The 25293-nt window shown below is 52.1% G+C and overlaps 9 protein-coding genes across 9 annotated transcripts; 3 read left to right on the top strand and 6 right to left on the bottom strand.

The window, feature by feature from the left end:
- Nucleotides 1-835: 835 nt before the first annotated feature.
- BJX68DRAFT_277910 (Zn(II)2Cys6 transcription factor domain-containing protein) lies at nucleotides 836-2899 on the top strand (the record flags this gene model as incomplete). The annotated part of the gene is made up of 5 exons (XM_071048418.1): nucleotides 836-895; nucleotides 998-1154; nucleotides 1197-1570; nucleotides 1659-1838; nucleotides 1913-2899. The coding sequence occupies 5 exons, from the start codon at nucleotides 836-838 to the stop codon at nucleotides 2897-2899; spliced, it is 1758 nt and encodes a 585-aa protein (XP_070895930.1).
- Nucleotides 2900-3622: 723 nt separating this feature from the next.
- BJX68DRAFT_269888 (uncharacterized protein) lies at nucleotides 3623-4872 on the bottom strand (the record flags this gene model as incomplete). The annotated part of the gene is made up of 4 exons (XM_071046463.1): nucleotides 3623-3783; nucleotides 3906-4350; nucleotides 4488-4597; nucleotides 4689-4872. 4 exons carry the CDS (start codon nucleotides 4870-4872, stop codon nucleotides 3623-3625), a joined length of 900 nt encoding a protein of 299 aa, XP_070895929.1.
- A 904-nt stretch (nucleotides 4873-5776) lies between these two features.
- BJX68DRAFT_269887 (uncharacterized protein) lies at nucleotides 5777-12082 on the top strand (the record flags this gene model as incomplete). Its single annotated transcript, XM_071046462.1, has 5 exons — nucleotides 5777-6101; nucleotides 6220-6428; nucleotides 7813-10097; nucleotides 10686-11781; nucleotides 11867-12082. 5 exons carry the CDS (start codon nucleotides 5777-5779, stop codon nucleotides 12080-12082), a joined length of 4131 nt encoding a protein of 1376 aa, XP_070895928.1.
- Nucleotides 12083-12404: 322 nt separating this feature from the next.
- Nucleotides 12405-13712, bottom strand: BJX68DRAFT_152574 (uncharacterized protein). Its single transcript, XM_071036691.1, has 2 exons — nucleotides 12917-13712; nucleotides 12405-12851 (listed from the first exon to the last, which is right to left on the bottom strand). Exons 1-2 carry the CDS (start codon nucleotides 13580-13582, stop codon nucleotides 12459-12461), a joined length of 1059 nt encoding a protein of 352 aa, XP_070895927.1. The 5' UTR covers nucleotides 13583-13712; the 3' UTR covers nucleotides 12405-12458.
- A 397-nt stretch (nucleotides 13713-14109) lies between these two features.
- On the bottom strand, nucleotides 14110-15099 carry BJX68DRAFT_269885 (uncharacterized protein; the record flags this gene model as incomplete). Its single annotated transcript, XM_071046461.1, has 3 exons — nucleotides 14110-14532; nucleotides 14597-14946; nucleotides 15033-15099. The coding sequence occupies 3 exons, from the start codon at nucleotides 15097-15099 to the stop codon at nucleotides 14110-14112; spliced, it is 840 nt and encodes a 279-aa protein (XP_070895926.1).
- Nucleotides 15100-15267: 168 nt separating this feature from the next.
- Nucleotides 15268-15788, bottom strand: BJX68DRAFT_269884 (uncharacterized protein; the record flags this gene model as incomplete). The annotated part of the gene is made up of 2 exons (XM_071046460.1): nucleotides 15268-15684; nucleotides 15756-15788. The coding sequence occupies 2 exons, from the start codon at nucleotides 15786-15788 to the stop codon at nucleotides 15268-15270; spliced, it is 450 nt and encodes a 149-aa protein (XP_070895925.1).
- On the top strand, nucleotides 15746-16631 carry BJX68DRAFT_152570 (uncharacterized protein). The gene has a single exon (XM_071036690.1). The coding sequence runs from the start codon at nucleotides 15957-15959 to the stop codon at nucleotides 16413-16415; it is 459 nt and encodes a 152-aa protein (XP_070895924.1). The 5' UTR covers nucleotides 15746-15956; the 3' UTR covers nucleotides 16416-16631.
- A 78-nt stretch (nucleotides 16632-16709) lies between these two features.
- BJX68DRAFT_257283 (uncharacterized protein) lies at nucleotides 16710-18509 on the bottom strand (the record flags this gene model as incomplete). The annotated part of the gene is made up of 4 exons (XM_071043308.1): nucleotides 16710-17312; nucleotides 17469-18181; nucleotides 18266-18323; nucleotides 18393-18509. 4 exons carry the CDS (start codon nucleotides 18507-18509, stop codon nucleotides 16710-16712), a joined length of 1491 nt encoding a protein of 496 aa, XP_070895923.1.
- An 878-nt stretch (nucleotides 18510-19387) lies between these two features.
- Nucleotides 19388-23555, bottom strand: BJX68DRAFT_152522 (guanine nucleotide exchange factor). The gene has a single exon (XM_071036688.1). The coding sequence runs from the start codon at nucleotides 22951-22953 to the stop codon at nucleotides 19444-19446; it is 3510 nt and encodes a 1169-aa protein (XP_070895922.1). The 5' UTR covers nucleotides 22954-23555; the 3' UTR covers nucleotides 19388-19443.
- Between the last annotated feature and the right edge of the window lie 1738 nt (nucleotides 23556-25293).

Genomic DNA, 25293 nt, shown 5'->3' with positions numbered 1-25293 from the left:
TTGGTAATAGGTTGGTTTTATGTATTAGGCTAGCATAATACAGTATTTTTCCTTTAGAATGTGCCAAGCCACTAAATCTAATCAAGTAATTCCTAGGGCTAGGGGCCTTATCTGCCAAGACTCATGGCGGAATATTACTTTTCTGACCCGACCCATTTCTTGGCGGGCTGGGTCGGGTTTATAGCGGGTTCACGGGTTGGGTCAGGCAAGTTGAGGAGGTCAGCCTAAAGAAAAATGTAAATGTTGCGCCCCTTTGATACATCCAGAAGCTGATAAGTTCAAGACTGGAACTCTCTATGGCGAGGAATTTCATAATCAGTGTATATTCACTAATCTCGCTGGTACCAACGACTACAAAGAATGCGTGGCGCACCCATAACACATAGGCGGTTGGGTGCAGCAGAAAGGCATGGATAGTCACTTCCACGATTTCAGCTCTTCCCAGGATCGTATCGTGGGGGCCATTTCGTTTTCGACTCCGTTTGGACCAATAAAAAGGGCCATCTTTTGGATTAGAATCCACCTGCACTGCAACCGAATTGCCCAAATAAGATTAGAAGCCAAGGGATGGGAAAAGAGCTTCGCCACTGAATGACGTTGAAAAACAAATAATATTGAGGCCCGCACGAATCGCGACTCGAGGTCCCCAATCATCTGTTCTCCGAGCTCGATACCGCTGCAATCCAGAACTGCGGGGAGTGATACATGTAGGGGCCACCTCTCCTCCACTTCTGCTCGCAGAACAAGCTGCTGTTTTCAGAGCAACTAGCCCATCAACCATTGTTGCACAACCATATGCACCCTTGGCGAACATTATTGACTGGGATCAGTTAACATGGTTGGTGTGCCTGGGAAAGATGGTCCATGCACGACATGTCACAGGAGAAAGAAACGCGTACGTTTCCCTGAAAAATACACCCGAGCTGCCTACTAGTACCACCCATCCTAAGTATCTTATGCTGATTCTCCCCGGGTGTGGCGGAAAAAAATCTTGCAGTGCGACAAGAAGACTCCTTTCTGTAGTCAGTGCGTCGCAGCGGGGCTGTTATGCGAAGGGTACACTCGGCACCATTCCGTCTGGCTCAACTCGACCGACGGCGAGAATCGCACATACGCCAAGTCTGCCAGGGTCGTCTCTGGGCAGACGCTTGTGCGTACTACTAGTAGAAGCGGGGCGGCTCCAGCAGCAGGTGCAGGTTCTGTGATCACCACCATCACCCTGCATGAGTCGCTTGCGAGAGTCGCCAGGGAAGATCGGTACGTCGGTCTGTATCTGGCAGCCTTCCTTCCAAACGGCCGGCTTTTCTCCGCGCAGGCCTCGCATATCTCCTCTGCGGGCTGGCTGAGACACCTTGACGCGTTGTGTCGGTCAGAAAAGACGCTTCGCTTGATTACACTGGCCCATGGCCTGTCCATGCTGGCGACGAGAGACCATGACAGCCAGCTGAGGCTCAAGGGCTTCGAGGCGCACCGCATGGCGCTGCATCAGATGCATATCGCGCTGCATGATCCGCAAAGGGCCACGGGTGATGGCATTCTGGCTGCTGTGCGACTGTTCCGTTTCTATGAGGTGAGTTTTTGCTTCTGCACCGCTCCCTTCACCGTGCTTTAGCCGACGAGCGTTTGCGGTTTGCCATGCTCATGTTTGTGTTATTAAGATTCTCTATGGCGCTGACAACCTGGATGGGACTCCAAACGAAGACAAAAATCCCACCCAACAGGTTAATGGCTACTACGCCCACACGGATGGTGAAATGGCCTTGTTCATGAACAGGGGCTGCCACAGGAAATGGAGCCAAGCGGGAAAGTACCTACTAGTAAGCGGTCGGATTGTGTCAGTAAGTTTTTTTCAACACCCACAATTCAAATCTCGCTTACCACATCGCTAATATGCATTGAATATATCTTGTAGTTTATTCTTGGCGTGGGACGAAGAAAGCGTTCACCCTTTAGCGACAGTAAATGGATGACCGCTCCATGGAAAAACACACCCAAGTCTCCCCTTGACGAACTAAGCGACATCTTGGTCCAGATCCCGGGCTTATTGGAGGAGCTGGACGCCATCCAAGCAAGACCCGTTAGTACTACCGAGCGAGGTGGTACTACTAGTAATCCGAACAGGACTCGGGTCGTCGACTTGCTTGGGAAATGCAGCCGCCTTGAGAACGCGTTACTTGCCTGGAGGGATACCATGAGAGATGAGCTGCGGACCTATGATCACATTCACTATTCGGAAATCAATAACAATCCCCTTCCAACGCCACAGGTGGATTTGGACTTTGCAGTTCTCCATATGAGCTGCCTGTACTGGAGCTGCTCCATCCTCCTATATACCACCATCCACATGGCCGCCGCCGCGCATGGTGAGGCCGATGACCACCATTTGACGGATGATGAACTTCATTTCGCACCCTCCTCCTCCTCCTCCGCTGGAATGATTATTCCCTTTTCCTCCTCGCCGGAATACCCCAATTACTACAACGAGCGGAATCCGACTTTGCACGCACACAGAATCATCCACACGATGCCGCTATCGCACGGACCATTTGCAGGGGGGTATGGAGCACTGTGTTCGACATTTCCGCTGGGAATCGCACTCCGCTATCTTCTCGTCGCTCATTTCTTCCCACACGACGATGGCAGTGCTTGTGCTAGTGGTGATGGTGGTGGTGGCTCTTATCATCATCACCCGCCCGGGGAGATGGAAAGGGAAAGGGAGTTTTTGCGTCAAACATTGTCGCAGCCGTTCATGAGGGCGTACACTGCGCGTTTTATTGGGCATCTACACAAGGTAGATATTGCGCCGGGACAATCTACCTTGGAAAATGAACATGTGCCGGGATGGTATGGGGCGGAGCTACGCATGCGGAGATGGTGGTTTGGTCCGAGGGTTGGGTAGAAAACTCCGGCAGCCGGGGGGTGGGAGGGCGGAGGGTGGTGTGGTATTAAAGGCATATGCTGGGCTGAGGGGTCAGAAGAAGTCCATTGATTGCTGTTATTTTATTTATTTTCAGGGTTTTCTTTTGATGTTTTGCTTTTTTTGTCGCGGGTTCAACACAGCGCTTTGGCGCTGACTGTGAAGTTCAGCCACGAGGAGAGAATCCATAGTACCTAGAAGATCCATGAGGGACCACGTAATGACTAGGAGCCCTGGTGAGCACTCTCATGTCTATAGAGTGAGGCAAGGTCGCTCTGACAGAAAACAGATAGAGGAGGTCCTTTGAGTACAGCAAGTTTGAGGGGTTTCGTGTTTTTAGAATACGACTGGTAACACTTGCAATCAGTATGATCCTGTAGAATCTCTCTAATATAGCTCTTATTACCCAACACCATTTGACAGAACCAAAAACAATCTCTAGGGGTAAATAAGAAAGGTCTCATAGAGAACTAATGAGGTTGGACTCAATCACTCGTGGTCCCGGCTCACATCAAGAATTGGGCAACCTGCACTGCATAACAAGAACGCTTCCATTTCAGTCATCCCTGGCATAGTCCATCCAATCCGTCGTCATCAAGGCTATACACACTATGTCGATCTTCGTCGCCGGCCGATCTAAGGATGGCAGACAGACTTCCCTCGTGGTTTCCCTTAAATCTGCCTGGACGGCACAACAAAACGGATCTACGCCAAGCTTGCCATCTGACTCTCAGACCAGGTGAGTTTCTCCTCCATCAAGGCGGATTTCACCCAATAGGTAGTGATAACCGCCCAGACGCCGGCCCATATCCATGGAATCGTCCAGCCTACCAAGCAGAGGAGACGCAGAATATCAGCCGGGTTCCCTTTTGAGGATGAAGTAGAAGATTGGATGTGGGCCTTGCAAAAAGGGTAAAAAAAAAAGACTTGTGAACGCTTTAAAGGAGAATAGGAGATGGAGAATTCAAGAAACAGAAACTAAACTCACCCAAGCCATAAGCAAAAGTCGGAGCGTGAACCGTCGCAAGAATCGAAATCAGCACAACGCCCATGACAAGCCCTCCGAATCCCCAGAACCAGTTGAGATCCTCGATCAGGCGTTGAAACCGTCGGCTCGCTGCATACCTTTCCATGAGGGCTGCCCGATATAACCGGCCTCGGCCTCCATCTACCCCCACGACATCCTCGATGATTACCAGGATGCCAGGTCGAAAGACTTGGCCTGCGGGCGTGGAGGAGACCGTGAATGGTTGCCGGACGCGAAGCTTTGCCAGGACGCCGACGACGACTAGGGTGAGGCCAACTTGTACGAGAAGAATCGACGGAGGCAGAGACGTCATTCGGACACTGGGAGGCTCTTGGAGCAGGCCGACCACGATGATAATCGTAACGAGGATAAACCCCAGAAGATAGTTCCAGTGGAAGAAGTCGAACTATATATCAAGAACAAAAAAAGAGAGATTGTGTTAGGCCATCCTTCTTGGTAACTGTTCTTTCTGCATTGCGCGTGGGGAAAGGGTAACGAAGAAGAAGAAGAAGAAGAAGAAGAAGAGGGCCACAGAGAACATACACTCCAACGACTTTCCAATGTAAGCGGTCGGCAGTTTGGCGTCGGTTTAAGGAGCCGCCACGTTCGTAAGCCCAGAGAATACAAGGTCGATGCGCCTAGGATGGCGCTGGCTATACTAAGGGCTGATTTTCAAATTACTTAGTTAGCACGAGCTCCGGCATTGTAGCCGACAATATGAAGACAAAGGGGTGGAACACCAACAAATCTTGAGATCCAAGTCAGCCCCCCAGTGTAGACTTGGGTAGAGGACCAGAGGCGCGATACAGGATGTGAGTAATATGATTCCCCATTGGATGGCGATATGGAATTTGTGCTCGTGAAGGTCAAGAGGCAAGGGAGGGGGGCCATCAATCCCCGTCAGGTGATAAGTCTCGTTCACGACCATGGTGTATTATTTATTCGCTCTTGGTTAAGTTCAGTAGATTGGAAATAATGTGTTTGAAAAAAAGAACAGATTGATGTCCACAGGGTGGCATACAGACTCGTCTTTATACATGAGAAGCGGGAGATCACTAGGACTAGGCGTGGATAAAACTGTACTTGATCTAGGTACATCCTCCGCAATAGTTGACAAGACTTATTTCAGCAATTCAGCCGTAGAAGCTGCGACTTTCAGCTTGGAGAGAATATGGCTTCAACTACAGCACAATGCACCATCCCTAGATTAGTATACTAGATGCAGACTGCCATCCGAAGCCTAGAGTAAAGCGGAATATAGATCGACCATTTGGCTGAGTGGACCTGAAGCTAGACTTAATGGAGAATCAACAGCCGCTTGGGCTAGTCTTGGCGCATTTTCATTGGTCAAAACGCAATAACTTTGCGAGGCCGATCGCTGGTCTAGACGATGTTGCCAATTGGCATCAATTCAAGCCTCCACGGTGCCCCTACGGTCCGCCACCAAGTGACTGCAAGGTTCACGTTTAAGATTCTGCAAGGATTTCCTTCAGCCTGCTCCATACCGACTTATCCTGGCACAGCCTCAGCCGCAGTCCTACGCTAGCAGATCCGCCAATTCAAACGCGCCTCAAGCAGACTTTCGTTATACTAGTGCGCGTCAGGTTAGTGAGACCAACCGGAGCTTGAAACTAAAAAAGGATTAGTTTCTCAGTTATGAAGCTTTCAGCCTCGGCTAGATACTCACCCTCTCATGCAGAACAGCCGGCTAGCTAGAAATATTGAGGTACGAAAAGCTTATAACATTGACATTACCAGACACCAAATTCCCCCTCCTAAACTGATTCCCATTCTTTTCTTTTTACTTCCTGAAACGAAAGCCAAAATCTACAATGTCCTCCCCTCTCTATCTGCGCCCCGTGTCGCAGCCCGTCGCGCTGTTTGAGCGATTCATTGCAACGGAGCCGCAGACAATCGGTCTGAAAGAAAAAATCTTTTCCCTCTCCGGGGACAGCTTCGAAATCAAGCTTGACAGTGGGGCCCCAATTTTGAAAGTAAATGGTGCTTTCTTTTCTATTTCCGGGCGCAAGAAAGTGGAAGACATGCATGGCAACCACCTGTATGATCTTCGCAAGGAGCACATGCATCTCCATACAACCTTTGTCATGGAGGGCCCCGATGGAAACAAAATATGTGAGGTTAGAAGCAGTTTTAAACGTGAGTAGTGGTCATCTATACTATCTTCTAACATTTTCGCGGCCGCTGAGAAGAGAAATCATCAGACTGATATTCGGTCTTGTTCCGCACATAACTAACCTCTTTATTACCTACCTAGTCATTGGTTCCAAGGCCACCGCCACCTATACTGACCCCCGATATGGCAAGAAAGTCAGTTTGATAATGGAAGGAAACTGGATGGATCACCTGGCCAAGATTGTCAACGAAGAGACTGGCGAGCCAGTGGCTTCCATCCTCAGAAAGCGTTTCACCGCTCGCCATATTTTCTTTGGGCATGACACTTACGTCGTGACTGTGGCGCCTGGCGTAGATATATCACTGATCGCCGGTTTATGTATCTGCTTTGATGAGAAGAATAATGATTAGTGGGGGCCTTTGAGGGAATATACTGGCGTATATGAAAACCCGGACCATGGCCCAGGGTCGATTGAGTGACCATTTACTTGGAAAAGACTACTGGGGTGATTGGAAGGGAATCAAAATAAGGCTTATTGATTTGATTATTCCGTAGATCAGTCTCTAGATTATCCACCAGTTTCTACCCAGGATTGTGACCAGGAACAACAAGTTATGTGGGAGAGACCAATGCAGCCCCACTAACAAACACCATTTGCTAACTTGCCAGTGGAAGATATCCAACAGGGAAGTATGAGAAACTGATAGGCGGTCTAATAACAATCAGAGGAAATCAAGGTTGAAATTCGTTCTATTTGTGTGGCGTTGGGTTTATCCAGGCTAGCAATTCAAGCTTTGGAATCCAGCTGAGTTTAGTATTATGACATGATCCAGGCCTTGATCGCGACATTCATGGCGTGTTTTCGGTCCCGGTTCGCATGATGCCAAGTTTGTTGTATTTTAATCCTTTTGTATTATTACTATGTCGCGTGCTCTCTGGCTACAGCTGGCCAAGCAGGTCTTCTAATAAGTCTAAACCTAGGGCAGATGGGGCAGTAGCTTGGCTGGATACTCTAACTCGAGGTCCAAGGCTTTAAGTATATCCCTGTAAAGTAATATTACAGCTTACACAAAGAGACCTATTAGTTACTTGTAGCCCAAGGTCACGCCTACAAACGCAGTTTGTTATCATCCTCCCCGGCCTTCCATCACCAAATCCTACCCACCAAATCATTCCATAATATATATATAGCCCATCTACGACTTAGTCTACTGTGCCTTTCAGAGAATATCTCAACATGAGTACATAAAGTATATTCCTTGTTCTTTTTGTATTAGCCGCACTACTATGCGGACCATCTAGTAGCAATCCTGGACCAAAAGCACCACCAGAACCTTTGCTAATAGACGCGGATTTTCTGATTGGTGTGGTCTCCTAGGTCAAGTGTTATGCTTTGCTTCAATTTACATATTCCGGTCGACCGCGTATCACAGGTCAAACAGAAACCCCGGACCATTTTGGCTGCCTTATGGCTATCACATCATTAATGTAGTAAGGCCGCGTAATCCCGCAACAAAGTAGCCTCCCGTCCACATTACGGCTAGGCAATGCTTGTATCTTCACCATCGTCCTGATCCAACAGAGAGCCCGAGGCTCCCGAGGACAATTTACTATCTTGAATGAAATGCTGGCACCAACAATCTGCACCAAATCTCGTCAGTATCATGAGGTTGATGACAGATCCTAGAAATCAACCTCTTCATCAGAGCAAGGGTTGACACCCTTAGAGCTCAGCTGGAGCTTACGCAAGCGGAGCGAGACCTTCTACTCGTGAGACTTACGTCCGTTCCAAATAGAACCTACCTCTGGGTCTATCTCACTCTGGATCTGATCGAGGCAAGCGTTGATGATAGTGACGGCATTAGTAAAAAGCGAATCTTCGAGGCGACTTCCACCCTCCCGCAGACTGTTGATGAAGCCTACAAGTGGATACTTTCCAGGAGCAAGAACTCGAAGCAGGCCAGAAAAATCCTGCATATTATCATTGCGGCCGCACGGCCCCTCACCCTGCAAGAACTGAACGTTGCACTAACGCTGAGAGATGAGCACCAATCGTACCGAGACATGCGACTCATGCCGGATTCTCGTTTTCGTGAGCAAATCAGGGACCTCTGCGGCCTATTCATCATGGTTGTGGGCACCAGAATCTATCTTCTGCATCAAACAGCCAAAGAGTTCCTGCTCCAACAGGTCGCGTCCGACGGATGGTTTCAGTCATTCTACCGAAGTGCAGGGAAAGTCCTCCTGTTGGCTAACGGGTCCCAAACGAAATCGTCCGGCAACAGCTCCCGGATTCTGTGGCGGCATTCGTTCAAGACGCGAGAATCCCATCGTATCCTCGCCGTGATCTGTCTTCAGTACCTACGGTTTGCTGACTTTCGGAGTGATACACTGCCTACGGGAGGAGAAACCTGGCTCACCGGTTACTATGTGTTTCTGGAATACTCCTCCAGATATTGGACAGTCCATTTGTCAGAGTCAGACATCGATTATAGCGCGGTAAAGGCACCCTTGCTTGATATTTGCAATGCAAGGACCGCCTGTAAAACTTGGCTTCTGATCTACTGGAAGTCTACGGGCTTGGAAATGCCCAGCGGTATGACTAGCCTTATGATTGCGTCATACTTTGGCCTCACGGAAGTTGTCAAACACTTGATGTCGGGGTCTGGTACAAAGTCCGAGATAAGGGACGGCACCTACAGACGAACAGCATTGTCGTGGGCCGCGGGAAATGGCCATGATCCTGTGGTGGAGGTTTTGACCAGGGGCTACTGGGAAGGTCTATCTTGGATAGGCAGCCGTGTTGACGCTGCTGATAAGCACGGGAGGACACCGCTTGCGTGGGCTTGCTTGAACGGACATGTGCAGGCGGTGAGGTCTCTGCTAAAGGCAGGGGCCAACGTGGGCGCGACAGAATTCAGCGAAGCGACGCCTCTTTATTATGCTATATGCAATGGGAGTGCCGAGGTAATAGAGCTCGTGATGACCCAAGACGGGCAGATTCAGTCAAGGGACGATCTTCACGCGCGATTCCTGCTTGAAGCTGTGCGGAGAAATGATGAACTGGTGGTGAGACTCCTCCTAGAGCAAGGTGCGGACGTAAGTCAGCCGTTGCTGCCGGTGGCGGCTGAGATTGTCTACCAAGGCGTCCTAACGCTTCTGCTTGAGCATGATGCTGAGGTAGATGCTAGGTCTACACACCACTGTAGGATCCCTCTGACCTGGGACCGTGGGGATGGAACCATGAAATCCCCCGCCCCCAGGATGCGGCCAACCGCGTCTGGGAAAGGCATCTGTCGCCGGACGCCTCTGTCCTGGGCCGCTGGGTCTGGGCATGAGCGAATGGTGAGGCTCCTGCTCAGCTACAAAGCAGAAGTAGAGGCTGGGGACAGTTGGTGTGGCCGAACGCCGCTTTTATGGGCAGCTGGGAATGGACATACAGAAATAGTGCGACTTCTGCTCGAGCACAATGCAGAGGTAGAGGCCAAGGATAGCCAGTGCAGTCGAACGTCGCTGTCTTGGGCTGCTGAGCGTGGGCACGCGGCAGTCGTGAACCTGCTACTCACAAACAACGCAGATATGCGTTGTAGGGATCCCATATACCACCGCACACCATTTATGTGGGCAGCCGAGAACAGGCATTATACCGTGATGGAAGCTTTGCTAGAGAAAGCCGGCTCAGAGTCAGGAATGCACAAGGAGAACTTCAGAGATTTGTTTAGTGCAGCTGCTCTTCTTTTCGAGCCACTTTCTACCAAGGCACTTTCGAGTCTCCTCCGCGTTCCGCGAGACAGAATTGTTCAGCAGCTTCGAGCCCTTGATTTCATTCGCCCGATTTCTGAGACGCCACCTGGGCCAAACGAGTTCCACCATTTCCTTCGCTTACATCTTCAGCCTTTGGTTCTCGACATCGGATCTGCTCTTCGTCCGAACAACTTTCGACTGCACGGTGAGATAGCTGCGCAATGCCTTGAGATCATGGACCTCACTCTCAAAAGAAATATATGCGGTCTGTCTGGGTATGTAACACGGTGCATAGATATCCAAAGCCGATGTATTGCCCAGTCTCTTCCCGAGGACTTGCAATATGCTTGTCGTCATTGGGCGTATCACTTCGTGGACAGTGATACTTGGAGCAGCGATGCAATGCTGGACTTTTTGGAGTTTCATTTTCTCCACTGGTTCGAGGCTATGAGCATCATCAACCGAGGACTGGAATGTTTTGATGCTGTGAATGCTCTTCTCGCAAATATAAAGGTAGCTCAATTTCCCTCGTTGTCAGCCACCAGGAACTGTTTGATTAACATCAACCACTAGAAGACAAACTCAAGATTAATAGCGTTCTTACATGAAGCACGGCGTTTTCTTCTCAGAAGCGTGCAAATCTCAAAGATTGCTCCAATGCAGCTTTACATTTCAGCGCTTGCGTTTTCCCCTCGGATGTCGATGATTCGAAGCCTTTTTGAAAAGGAGGCTCTCAGCATCATGGCTGTCTTACCGTCGACAAATCCATCTTGGAGCACACAATTTGGAACAATTTCAGGCCCTTCGGAAGCTGTGCAAATGGTGGGTGTCTCTCCGGATAGCCAGCTAATTACCTCGTCCAGTGGCAATACGCTTCGACTTTGGGATACGGGAACTGGTCAACAGGTTCGGAGGATTAAGAGCGGTCCACGTTCGATATGGGCCGTACACCTCTCTGCAGACCGTCAGATAGCTGTCTCGGGTACTTGCAATGGCATTATCCAGGTTTGGCGTGCCAAAACCGGACTTGAAAGTCTGAGGTTCCAAGGGCATCGAGATCCAGTCTGTGCTGTTGCAGTTTCGTTTGATGGGAAGATAATCGCCTCGGGGTCATATGATAAGACCGTCCGACTTTGGAGACTTCAGACAGGCAAACAGCTTCATGTCCTCCAGGGGCATTCCAGCATGGTCCAGAGTGTAGCCTTCTCTCCGAACAACGAGTTGGTTTTTTCGTGCTCTGCTGATGATACTGCCCGACTCTGGGATACCACAAGCGGAAGACCAGTAATCCACGAGCACCTCCATCTGGGCTGGAGTACGGCTACGGCTTTCTCACCAAATAACGAGATGATCGCGACTGGTACCAGGCTAGGTGCTATGCGCGTTTGGAGTACACAGGGCCGCTTACTTTGGATAATCAAAGGCAATTCCGACGGCATAATACACAGTCTAGCATTCTCTTCGGATAGCCAGATACTTGCCTCAGGATCCGACGACTCCGCCATTCGGCTCTGGGATACTGGCACTGGACAGAGGATTCACACCCTTCGTGGGCATAGCGATGCTGTTCTTACGTTATCCTACGCGCCCGATAGCCGGGTTCTCGTATCCGGGTCTAGTGATCATACCATCCGGCTGTGGGATACTAACAGCGACTTTTGTGCCACCAACGAACGCGAACCTTCCACTTCCAGTCCGATACGGATCCTGATCTTCTCCCCCGATGGCCAGAGAGTGGCTTCATGTTCCCGTGGCAATGAGGTCCGGTTGTGGGATACCGAGACCGGCAAGATGATTCGGACCGAAGGGGGATCGCCCAGTGCTTCCGTCGAAACAATTCTGTTCTCATCAGATAGCACGACGCTCGTCGCATCTTGCAGTGATTACACCTTGCAGCTCATAGATGCAATGACCGGCACTCTGCTGAGAACTGTGGATGCAGAGAATGCAACAAACTACGTAAGTTCCAAAACTGCATAACCTACATTGCATATACTATCCGCATGCTAATCGTCCCCTTCAACCGTGCGCTAATGTATTTCAGGTCTTCCGCGATGAGTCCCAATTTGCTACTAAAGAGCCCAATCCCCAGATAACAATTGCCGAGGGCTGGATCACAGTCAGAGGAGAGAAGATGCTATGGCTCCCGCTCGAGTACCGCCAGCTCAGTTGCTTTGCCACCCGCAATCGGGCTCTCGCACTTGGGCATAAAGACGGGCAGGTTTATATCATGAAATTCCGGTGTGAATGTCCGCCTTGATCTTGACCGCTTGAGCGAAGATGGTATTTCAATGTGAACCTGCAGATGTAGCAGTCTACATTGTTGGTAAATCACGCCAATACAAAGACCTTCGTTATAAACTACAGAAGAGAATAGGGTCTGCGACCTATAAAGGCCCCGTTCGGTCCGATGCCACCTGTTCGCCGAGAGGACACTTTGTTAGGACTGGAGCCTCATTGTCGTCCGTTACAGTAACCCGTCAGGCTAATTCCCGCTCGAAAAATGGCCATGGTATTTCTGGCCTATAAAGACTCTGTCCGACAAAAGGAGCCCTAGTGGCCCAACCACATGCTACGTATTCAGAACAACAACATCTTGCTCCGCGCGACTCTACTCCTCGCGGAATATGACACATTCAAGAGCTTGATATCTGTATAGGGGCATCAACCCCCTTCAACGCCTCATCCGTCCACTCCTGCAACCGCTTATAGAAAGCCTCATCGTTTGCAACAGCCGACAGTGTCCCCGGTACACCAACAGGCTCATAATATCTCCCACTCACCACCTCCGGGCTCGTCGCAGCCCAAAGGTGGTTCCTGATACCCGTAGCGACGGGCACGCAGAAGAGCGGCGCAATCGGTTTCGTTAGCCATGCGAGCAGACTTTCTTTCTGGAGAGACCTTGCCATCCCCGTCAGAATTCGCCCGGGGTGGATGGCGACGCATTTGATCTGGGGGTACTGGCGGCTGAGGTTCTTCATCAGGCCGATGAGGGCGACTTTGCTTTGGCCGTAGCGGGTTGAGTAGGACTGCACAGGGTTAGAATCGTCCGTCTTCTTCTCAGCTTTTGGATGACTTTGGGGAAAGCACATACCATCTTGGCACAATCCGTCTTGACGGCATCAAACTCGACACCCCCCTCCGGCGCAAAAACATGCCCCTCGCTCGAAACAAGAACGATCCGCGCATCAGCCGCAGGCCCAGCCTCGGGTTCTCTCTCCGCCGTCCTAAGGAGCACCGGCGCAAGCAACCTAACCAGAAGCGCATGCCCGAGATAATTGATTCCAAAATGCGCCTCGTACCCGTCCGCCGTTGTCCCGGGAGTCATACGGATGATCCCCGCATTGCAGATCAGCACATCCAGTCGCTGGTTCTCATCGAGGAAACCTCTTGCACACTGTCTGACACTCTCAAACGAGCCGAGGTCCAAATCAAGATATCGAACTCGCGTCTTGTCGCCGGCGGGATCTCGGGAGTGCTCATGCCCATAGACATCGTGATGGATACCATCAAGCACCGCCCGTTTCTCATCCTCACTGCGCGGGAGATCCGCGACGTAGACAAGTTCCGGCTTCCCGTGACGGATGAGGTCGATAGCTGTTTGGCGACCGAGGTCACCTGCGGCGCCGGTGATGAGGATGGTTTTGCCTGCTAGGGAGGGGATGTCGCGGGCTGGGTCGAAGGCCGGTGTATCGATGCGTGAGGCGCCGTTGTCTGAGCCGAAGACGGTCACGCGGAACATGTCCCAGAGCGGAGACATGTTGGGCGGCTTTGAGTTGTAGATAGATATGGGATGAAGTTATCTCAATAGCGATGGCAATAGTCACACTCTGTTAGGTGCAGACTCTATTCTTTAGGATATTCTCGAACCCAGCGGACCAGGATAAGACGAGGTTTCAGCTGGGGGGCCTAAGCTTTATTTTATAGGGTCCGTGTCCTCGAGCCAACGTGGTTCAGACAAGCTAAGCGTGGCTTAGAAGTGCCAAGATCTCTGTCGGCCTATTATGGGGCAAATGTCGTTTAAGTGATGCGTTTAGGGTCTAGTGAGGCTGGTTAGGGCCGTTAGGCCTCTTGTGAGGACCTGGCCCGATACAGAGATGATTTGGGGTCCATAAATAGGGAGATAAGTTCGGAAGGTTCTTGGATTGCAGGCGGATGATAACATGTGCCAACGCTGGGGATGGGGGCCAACGTATTGTTTATTGACCTAGATACCTATCTCCCTGAACGCAACCAAAGAGAAGCCCCCTCCCCCTTCCGAAAAAGATGTTCACTAAAAACAAAAAGTCACTCCCACTCCCAAAACTCATCCCCAGGAAGTCTCACAGCCTTCACCCCCGTACTACTCTTATTGATGTCATCCACCAAGTCCCTGGCACTGGTGAAGTATCCCAGGTCCCCCGACATAGATCCACCAAAAACCATTCCAAGGGCCTGGCCCACCTGGTCAAGAACAAGTGCTCCCGAGTCTCTTTCGTCCCCAAGAGGGGTAATATCGCCTTTCCGAACGATGGCATGCTCCCGGCTTAGAATTGGCTGTTTTCGTCCATCAGTCATGGATCTGGAGATGTGGTATACTTTGAGATTGGCGTAATTCCATCTGACAATGGGATTGGTTCGGCCGATTGTCAGGAGAGACTGATTCGTATTGGGGAGATGGCGAGAGAGCCGGCGGAGTTCTCTGCCGGCCGGTGTTTGTACGATTCCAATCTATGCCGGCGTCAGTTGATTGGGGAGGCGAAGCCAGAGATGACAGCAAAAAGGGAGTACTTACGTCATTCTTGCCCATTGAATGATCTGCATTGGGCCGCACGAGCGCCCAATCTCGAATAGACAGTTTGCTTGCGTCCTCGGTGGACGGGGCAACGCGCAACCCGGACGAAGCGAAGACTTCACCGGGGAGGTGGCCGTTGTGATCGAGGTATCCTTTCATGGTCTCGCGGTCTTTTCTCCATTTTATTTGAGCGCTTTTTTCACTAGGGTCACGGCTCGGTTGATTGGTTTCATCGGTAAGAAACTTGATCCCTTTTTCAACGTCTTTACGGCTGGGTGACTCGACTGCAAGAAGGTGTCGTTTGTGCACGTCGTTAGAGTTGACGCCGTCTCGTCTCCATTTTGGAAGTACTGGTTTCCGTATGTTAGTTGATATACAAGACAACAGAAGATCAGAGACAGGGCCGAGGGGGCAGGTGGGATAGGACAAATCATACCTTGCAGGTCCTCAGCGGACAATCCCTCCTCGGGAGGAAGACAGCAGTTTGCGCTCGTTAGAGCCATCGGAACCCAATCCCCTGTGGTCAGCTCCTTTACCTCGAGTCAAGCACCCAAAGTTCCAAACGCAACATCCCCCGCAGCGCGCGAGTTGTTGATACTATACCCCAAATCAGGATCCGGTCTGCAATTATGGACACCCAGGGGTTCCTGTGGATCACCGTCTCCCACGACCTAGTCAGGCCTGGAGTCTACATCCTTCCGAATCAGCACCGCGACCTCGTCAAGGTCCCGAGCATCCAGGACCGCAATGGCCGTCTCCCTAACTTGGGCCCAGTCCCTCTTCACCAGCCGGTCAACGCCGATGACAACCGTCGGTGGGCACCGTTCGCGACTCTCCTTTACAGCCCATTCCCAGGATAGATCGCGAGTATAGATTTTCCCGCCCACTCGGAAACATCCAATCGTAAAAATCCCCGTTGGATCCGAGATCCGTGTCATGATCTCCTCGGCCACGTCCGTCCATACTGGGAATATGGCATCCGTTGGATAGCACGGGTGGATACTTTCACGCTGGTGAAATCTGACGTCGGTAATCTCCACTGAGAAGTCGTCCGCATCCAGATCGAGATGGTTCCGATTAGGATCGCTCTGCCAGAGTGATACAAGGGACTTGCGGAGCGAGGCACGGAATATCCTCACGAGATCAGTCCAGCTCCTACTTTCTTTCCCTTGTACCTCTCTGTCCCGCTCATGTCGGTCGCTCTGGACGCAGATCAGCAGTATCGGGACTGGCTCGTCCTGCAGAGCATACACCGACTGTCTCCCCACAAGACGAACTGAGAGCCTTCTATCGCCTGCTCAAGTTCCTGTGGCCTCGGCTTATCTCACGCCTCATCCCAACGCATGAGCGCGGCGCCGCAATGTTTTCGATGTTCCGCAGCCCCGGCGACGAAGACTTCGCCACGGGCGGCCAGCTCGAAGTCCGAGTCTCCGAGCGGACATCCAGCGCCGCCGTGCGCGACCTGTTCGACATCCGATTCGTGAATGTGCCAAAGGATCTCAAGCTATTCCTTCAAGGCGCGCTGGTTCCCTCGGATGCGGAGAAGCGCCTGTTTGGCGGCTTGACCCTCTTGCCGGTTCTCGTCGGGGTCGTGGAGCCTGTGATTGTTGGGGTGATGGAGGCGAGTCCGGTGCCCAAGGCGTTGTATCTGCTGGAACAGGGGGCCGTTGCACTGTTCAGGTACTATGATTTTTGCGATGGTTCGATCAATACCAAGATTGGCGCTAGTGTGCTGGTGCCGGGGCCGCGAGGAGGTGATCCCGAGGGTGGAAATCCTGGAGTGCACGAACAGGACCTGGGTGTTCGTCAGACCGGTTAGATTGCATACGCTGCAGTGATGCGGACCTACACGATCCGAACATTTGGCCAGTTCTTTGGCTGTGTGTGCTTTCGCTTTTGTGGATGAGATAAATTGCGATGGAGCCCACTGCCGATTTCAAAGATGTATTCGAGCAAAGGAAATACACCTGAAGATATCAGATCTTACCGTCCTCACCTCATGTTCAAGTCGATGATTATTAGTCTATCATGCAATAGATACAGTGCATTCATATACTCATTCCATCATGTACGATCCATGTTCCCCTAGTCGAAATCCCACCAACCGCTCATCCTACCGAGCCCAAGGCACATCAACCCCCAGCGCATCCGCAACCCGAATGGCCGAAACAATACATCCCTCGAGCATAACCATACCGTCCCAGCACCACCCGCCAACGAGGTAGACATTACCGTCTCCATTCTTCCACCCTTTTCGCGACTCCTCAATGTGCCCTCGGGAGTTCACTTGAGGACTGAAGATCCCATTCACGATCTCGCGGCTTCGAGGACTCCGTAAAACCCGTGTGAATGTTGCGCGGTGCAGGATCTTCGATTCGTTGATGGCTTCGTCGATGGGGTATGTCGTGATGAGCATTGAGCTGAGGTGTTCGTGGATTGATTCGGTCTTTCCGTTGCGCAGGTTTGTGTACATGTGGATGGCTGCTGAGACAGGACCAGAAGCTGAAGCCGACGTCGAATTCAAGCTGGTTGCGCGACTCGCAAACCGCGGATTCCGTCTCAACTGCGTACTACAATCCCCGATCCGCGCAAAATCCTGATGCACAACCGACTGCACCGACGTCGTGGGTATATCCTTCATCTCCCGCGCAAGGGGCTCGAAAATCGAACCGACAACATCGGGCGTCACGGCGATGATCGCTTTGTCATAGATTCCCTCTAGTAGTACCTCCTCCGCCTCCTCCGCTTCGGCCCCCACGCGCCTCTCCGCACCGTCATATTCTGCAGCTGACGCTGACGCTGACGCCCCACCGTTCATTCTCGCTGAAGAAGTGTGGGTCCGGATCGACTTCGACGTCGACCTCCACCGCACCTTAACCCTTCCATCTTCGTGGCTCGTGACGCTCACAACCTTCGCCCCGAAGCGTACCCTAAGCCCAGCAGAGAGCTTCCCCTCCGCCTGCCGGACCCCGCCGCGGACAGTATAATGCGGGCGGCGGAACGTGCGTCGCGCATACGCGACGATGTCGCTTGCCGGGAAGTCGAGGAGCTCGTCGTGGGTGCACGTCGTCACGCTGGACATTAGCGGGAGGAAGTACCGCGTTGTGTAGTATTTCGGAAGAAAGATGCGAGCGAGGTACGAGCGGAGTGTCTCGCTCGAGTGCGTTGTCGTCGTCGTGAGTCCCCCAGAGGAGTAAAAGTCCTTTTGTCGTGTCGTGGTTTTGGTCGTTATCGTCCTCGGTCTGATGAAGAAAGCAGCAAGGGTGAACCACGTATACCAAAATAGTAAATACGCGACTTCGACCACCCATCTCGCGATCGAGAGCCCCGCGGGTCGGATAGGCGGGAGGATGTGGTTGTTCGATGAATGGATAAAGTAGTTTCCCCCTTTCGTCGCCGTGCGCTTCTTCGTCGCTGTGTCGTCGTCGGTCGAGTCGAGTGTCGAGAGCGAATAGACGAATCGCGGCTCGTCGAATTGCACGCCGAGGTGGCTGTACAGTTTGCGCAGGTTGTCGTAGTACCCGGCGGCAAAGGCGCGCATGGGGAGGTCGACTCTTTCTTCTTCTCTCTCCTTTTCTATCTCTTCTGGTGCGTTTCGATGTTTTGCAGAGTTCTGTGTTGAGCCATCCCCGTGCCTGGATTCGTTCCCGGTCCCAGTTCCGGTTCCACTGCGCGAGAGCTCTCGCGGGAGCGTGTAACTCGCCGAGTCGAGGCTCAGGCGATCTTGCTGGTCTCGTCAGCACTCGTCGAAAGAGAAACAAAAAGTGTCATTAAAGAGAAAAATGAGAACACGCACCATCTCCAAAACCTCAACATCAAACCTCCCCTCCTTATCATTCGCCAATAGATACCCAGCGACCAGGCCCGCCATGCCCGAGCCGACAATGGCGACCCGTTGCCGAGGCGGCTTCATGGCGTCGCTGTCGTTCTCGTCGTCTGGTAAGCTTCTCTTCTTCGATGAACCGGTCGATCGATAAGGAAGAGGGAGGGACACAAGAGGGGAAACCGAAAGAAGGGAGACAAGGCCATTTTCAACACGAGGCGCGCGGCGCCACCGTCTGATGATGATCAATCACGTGGGGGGGGATTGGCAAGGGTCTTGTTTTTTTTCTTGGTTTTTTCCTGCTCATGTTGAGGGGTTTCTATTGGGAGGTGGAGTGCATAACTTGGATTAAAAAATTGTGTTATCTTGGCTGTTCTCGCCAGGGCCGCGGTTCTGCGCGGCGGGCCGGGAGTTCTCACATGTTTTCTCACCACAGGGTTAATGAATAGTAATCAGCTTATTCTACACGAAATTGACCAAGATACTTATTTGATGAATCCATTAGGATGCTATATACAGTCGATAATACAGGCCTAAGCTTGTCAAGTAAACTCCTCCCAAGGTATCCCGGTGCAATTCAATCCAGTCCAAATCCAATCAATCCAAGCAAGCCATGCCAGCGCAATCAAATCCAGTTCCAAGCAAAATCCAAATAATTCAGAGCAGGACCGACAGAGAAGATCATCACCATACATCTCGTGAGATCGCTTTTATATATCCGAGCCGCGAGGCTCTATACCTGTATGTTCCCATACTTTTAGCACAAACAAACCCCGTTTTCCCCGCCGAGTCGCTGTCCGAATCACAAAACAGGAACACAGGTTCAAGAAAAAAAAAATGTGTGCCAGTGAGGGTAATCAAACACAAAAGCCGCCAGTTAAAACAGTTAAGAGAAAAAAGGTATCCACAATGACAGACGTAAGAATGTCCAAGAAAGTTGGGTAAAGTGCGCCGTTAAAACATGAGAGATCGAAGAGAAGGTCATAAAGTCGTAAAGAAATGTGAGGGGGCGGTAAAGATTGGCTCAACCATTGGTCGCGACCGACTTGGCCTTCGAGGTGTTGGTCCACGATAAGAAATCGAATTTGTCTTTGGCGTTCTCCAGGAGCGACGAGGATGAGGAGCTCGACTCCGGTTGGATCGCGCTGCGCGGCTGGGCAGTTTCGCGAGGCTCCAAAACAAGGGAGCGGCGGTAGAACGTCTGCAGGCTCTTCTCGCCGTTCGATCGCACCCGCACCAGCTCGCTCTGCATCCAGGCTTGCAGTTCCGGAACCTCCGTCAAGCGGTAGGGAATCTGGAAACGCTGCAGTTCGCTGATGATGCGCGCGGTCTTGACATGCTTGTCAAAGTTGATGACGGCCATTTCGCCGTCTTCGGTGGGCAGGCTCCGCAGAGCTTGGTTGCCGTGATCCACGAATGTGAGGTCGGTAAGGTAGGTCCCAACAAAGGGAAGGCAGGGAGGAACGTGCCCTTGCAGGCGCTGACGGAGCACCGCATAGTTTCGGGAAACGTCCACGATGCCGCGAAGGTATTCGAGAGTGGTCTTGGTCTTTTGCGAGACAATCTCCCAGGTGCGCCGCAGACGGGAGATCATCGACGAGTTGAGGGAGCAGATGATTGCCATGAGCGAATCGTAGTTGTTGAGCTCCAGGCACTTGTTCGCAATCTTGACCCAGTGCTTGATGATCGCAGCGCGCTTCTTGGGCTCCTCAAGCTGCAGGATAGAGTCCGCAACGAGATGGGCAAGGTCGGTGGAAAGAGTGGACATGGCACGGACGTTGACAGCGAGCGAGCCAGTCTTCTTCATCCACTCCGTGGCCAGCAGCTCCTCAGGCAGGATAGCGCAGAAGATGCGCGACTCCTTGATCGTGAACTGACGAGCGAGTTCCATCGGGTCGAAATCAAGGATTGTGATGGTTCCGTTCCCGTCCTTCCATCGTCCAAGCAGACCAAGTTCCTTCTTACCTAAGATAGGAGCGGGAACAGGAGTGTCAGGGTGCACGTACTGCGCGGTAGCAGTGTTCGTCTTGCCCATCGAGGACACGAGGCGAGGCACAACCGGGCCTTGGAGCTTGGAGACCTTGTCGGTCAACTCGAGCAGACGCTTCGCCGCGCCCGGCAGGTTTTGCATGAGAGCATTGTTGGAGAAATTGGTGATGAAGTCCAACGCGATGTTGTCGCAGTCGTGGCGCCAGTGAGACTCGAGCCAGCCCTTGAGCACATTGTACACACGAAGGCGGACCGGCGAGGCGGCATGGGGAGTGTCGCCAATGTAGTTGAAGCGGTCGACGAGAGCCTCGGCGAATTCAATGGGAGAGGCGAAGAGACGGAAGGTGAGGTAAAACGTCGACACAAACATGGCATCCGGAGTCGAACCGTGAGCGGTGAGTTTCTCAACCAGAGCCCGGAGGCTACCGCCCATCACCTGGCCATCCTTGAAGATCAGCTCGTGGGCATATGTCTTTTCCAAGACATTGGCCTCTGTCTCCTCATTCTCTTCCGCCAGGGTCGAGTGGCTGACACTGCCCTTGAGCGACGGGACCATACCGATATCCGGTGAGGTTGCCCGCGTCGAGGTCTGAGACAGTCCGCTCATCTCCGAGTCACGGAGGTTGCTGTAGGTGAAACTGCTGGCGTTGCTCGTGACGCCACGGCTGAAGGAGTCGCTGACCTCAGACTTGGCCTGGCTGTCACGACGGAATGAATCCGGGATAATGGCATCTTGTGGGGAGGAAGGGAAGGAAAGCTTGTCAAAGCTAGGAGAGAGGATAGAAGATTGGAAGGAGGAGGGTTCGATCGCAGCAGTGACAGGTGTAGTGACCTCGTGGCGTGATTGGAAGGAGCAGGGGGTGTTGTCTTCTGTCAGACCAGGAGTGGACGGTGAGGAAGCGTTGTTGGATTGGGGGATCAGCAGGGGGGGTGGGGGTAAACGGGCCATCTCCTTGGGACGGGTCTCTTCGACTGCCACGTCGGCCGTGCGCGGAGGTTGTGGGGTAGACTCTTCGGGTAGCGCGGGTGGAATAATATCAATCTGCACTTCTTCGCCGTTGGCTACGAGCTCAAAGTCTCCGCTCTGCTCCAGCACCACGCGAGCTTTGGCCATGCAGTTGCCAGCAGCTCGCACGCAATCGGTTGCCGCGTCCACCAGGCGCTTGCCTTCATCAGGCATGAACACGAGCTCATCGTCTGGCGACTGAGCAGGGCGGAAGGCGTCACGCGCGGCGAAAACCAGTTCAGACAGCCGCTCGTACATGGTATCTTTGGCTTGTTCCAGAAGAGCGCTGCCCTGTGGGTCGTGCTCGCAAACAGCTTCAATCACCGTGAGCAAACCGCGACATGACCGGACGGCTTGTTCCGTAGTCACAACAAGCTCTGTCGAAGAGCGAGACTGCAAGTGCAGGCCAATGAAGGAGCCCAAGACACCAAGGAAAGCATCGTATGTCGCGGTGAGGCGTTCGGACGCTAGGTTGGGGTTCCGGGCGGCGGCTGCGGCTGGACCTGTAAAAGACACCCTGTGCGAGACGGAGATCCGTTTGGTCGAGACGGACATGGGGCGGGGTTGCGAGTCAAACGCATCCATCCGCGTTGATGCCCGACTCATATCCAATCGGCTCTCCAGTCGGCTCTCCAATCGGCTGCGGTTGAGAAGTCTGGACTCGTTTCGCTCTGTACCGATCTCGGATGGTGTGCTCTCTGATGGGGAAAATGTTTCGGAGGTTGGTGTTGGCGGAATCTCACCGTGGCCGGATTGCTGCTGCTCGAGCTCAGCAATCGCCCTGCTGAGGCCTACCTCCTCGTTCCAGACGTCCAGAAACCGCACGCCTCGGGTGACGATTCGGAAAGCCTTGAGCAGCATCTCATCCACCATGTATTCGACTTCGTCTTCCATCGGCTGTCCGCTGGAAATCTCCTGAAATTTCTTCGTCGTTCGAACCAGCGATGAGAGATCGGCCAAGAGTGCTTTGCGATTCCGACGGAGGCCTTCTTGGCCTTTCACCAGGGAAGAATCGCGGGTAAGACATTCTGATTTTTCTAACAGAAATCGAACTCCAGCAATCAAGCCCCGTACGAGATCCTGGTTGCCAAAGTCCACCAAAGGCGATCCGCAACCTCCTCGGATGATGTCCCAGAAATCTGTCAATGCCTTCAGCAATGGTCGCATCGGAACCTGGTCGTACGCCTCGCAGTAGTTGGTGGGTAACCAGCCCCGAGCGCCCGAGTCGAGAAGAGTTCCATCGGCCCAGCCATTGGTGTGTACAGAGTGTACTAGAATAATGTCGCCTTGATCTAAAGGGAGTGTGACTGTTGCCGGAGAGACGTCTCCAGCAGGGTGAAATGGGTAGAATGCGCGAAGATAGTTGTGAAAGACGGTCCGTGGAGGGTCAGAACGATCCATGGCGCCGTCCTGTGTCGTATGAGGTGTTGTTGGTGGAGTTATCTGGCGAGGGGAATAGAAACGGTTTGCGGCGGCGTGAAAGTTGGAGTTGCCCTTTTCGATCTTCAATGGTGCAATGTGAGCCTTCATTTGATCCATTTCGTATGTTCCAGTATGTAAACGTATGTGTATTCGAAGATAGGACAAGGCCCTCGACGACCATTGATTATATCACGGTACAATCAATGAGCATTATCAAATGTCGAACCCAATATGAAGTTTAAGTGAGCGAATTGCCAACTGAAGATCGTGGCGCAAGTATGAATGCGTATTCGAAGGAGTGGTTCGAGATAAGTGCAATTGAGGGAGAGGCCCGACGCTGTAGAGTCCGCGTCAATGATGATGTCGCTTTCCTTCCACTGGATGGCTGGGGAAGTGTTTGGAGGGGGAGGGAAATGTTTTGCATGGGTCCCGTAACCCGTTGCGGATCGCCGGGGGGAATGCCGGATGGATTCTAGGGAGCCAGGAATGGGAGGAATGCCAGTATAGGGCAACGGGTTGCTAACGTACCTAGCAAGTCAAATCAAAATAGAAAGGAAGAAGAGTAAACGAGCGCAGCTATCCTGTGTTGCGATACTCCAAGTTGTTCGGTAAAGCTAAAAAGGTCCCTGACTCCGAGTCGAACGAGGCAGTAAAGTCGTCGACAGGCACGAGCACGGGGAATTGACGGTAGCTAGGAAGAAAGGGAAGCCAAACAAGGGTCCCGAATCGTCGATTAGCTTCCAATGATAAAGCGTAACAATAGTATCCTGCCTCCGCCGGAGGTTCCGTATGCAAGGATCGAAGGTCTCCCGTCCGAAGCTCTCTCAAGAAAGCAATGGCCTAAACAAACCCAATTGCTTCCTGCGCTGTATTGCGTTTCCAATCCGATTGACTAGGTGACCGAGCGAGGAGAGGGTCGTCTGCGCGCCGAGTGGGAGAAGCTAATGTACGGCGTTCAAGTGTCGAAAGCAAGGGCCACCACGATCGTCCGAGACACTTCGAGGTTCAGACGCAGCGGCGACAGAAAGAATGCGGTCGTGCGGTTCCCGGATTTCTGACTCGCAATCGAGAATTTGCTACCAGCAGCAACGAAGGAATGACTCGAAAGGCGACAACAACAGTGTGGTGCCACGCCTCCTGGGGAGAATGAGGGTGAGGGGGGAGGAGGGAGAGGAGGGGAGAAAGAGTGAGGCGGTTTCTCCGGGGCAGCGAACGAAGTCGTTGAAGTGATAGGAGCAGGAGACGGGAAAAGAGGTGATAATATGAGGGGAAAGAGACTTGAGCTAAGGCTCCCAGCCAGACGGAGCCGTTCTGGGGACCAATGTTGGTGCCACTGTCGCCGGTGGACGATGGACGGGTCGACGGGTGGTTGAGTCGTTGTACTCCACTCGGCAGCAGAGGTCAGCCTATCCCCGAACCTCAGTGCTCATTGTCCGCGTCTCCTGATTATCGCGCTCTTCAATCTATCGAATCACACTCTTCAATACCGACCTCAATTTAGTAAACAGTCTTCTCCTTATGTCGAGTCTATTCTTCTTCGTCCACCGCGAAGATGGCGAGATCTTGTGTCTGGTATTCTTCTTTTCTTTCTTTGCCCAAGCAGCAACGCAGCTAATTTGTTAGCGCTGCCCCAAACGTCGATGATCTGCCATCACATCAACCACTGAGATTTTCCTCCTTTTCCTATTTTTGATTTTCTTAATTTTTTGATTTTTGGCGCGGATACGGAAAAAAAAACAATGTGAGATGATGCAGGACGTCAAGAACCGGTTCATTTCTTGGTCTCTTCGTTTCTCTCCGAAATACGCAGCCAACCCAATTCCTGCTGCTTCTCTTGACTCCTCTTGAGCTCGCGATAAGGCGTCGTCAGGTTACCATTGCTCAGAATCACACCAGGTGTGAATAGAATAAAATGTGAACAGCCTGCAGCAACAAACAGGGGTTCGAGTCAGTTAGTCTAGAAGCGCAATATTAAGGCGTGTTATTATTTTAGCGCCAGAACCAATTTTACTCCGGAGTATATTTTAGTGCATTTAGCGCGATGGAGACGGGAAATCCATCCGCTCAGAAACCGCGTTCGCCTCAATCAATTGTTTTTGGTGAAAGCGATTTATTTTCCCTTTTTCGGCCAAGACACTATCATCACTGGTGGCAAAGCCACGGCCGCCCCTCACTTGACCAGTGTCTTGTCCTCAATATAAATCAGAAGACGCGACTCCCGCGAGTGGGAGCATAAATTAAGAGACGGGAGGATGAAGTAGGTGCTTTCTGGTTCCGTGGCCAAAAAACGGGCGATCAACGCCGCAAACCAGTTACCAGAGTTGAGGCTGCCCAGGATGCCTTATTCTCAATTCCGAGGGAGATTCATCTGCCTTGGCTCGACTCTTGTAAAGCCGACTCTCGACTTTCGAGTCAGACAACTTAGCTACCATTGAACTTACCAGTCGAGGCTTAGTC

The sequence above is a fragment of the Aspergillus pseudodeflectus genome (assembly GCF_044049435.1).
Source record: "Aspergillus pseudodeflectus strain CBS 756.74 chromosome Unknown BJX68scaffold_43, whole genome shotgun sequence".
NCBI classification, from domain to species: domain Eukaryota; kingdom Fungi; phylum Ascomycota; class Eurotiomycetes; order Eurotiales; family Aspergillaceae; genus Aspergillus; species Aspergillus pseudodeflectus.
This window is presented reverse-complemented; position numbering and strand designations above follow the sequence as displayed.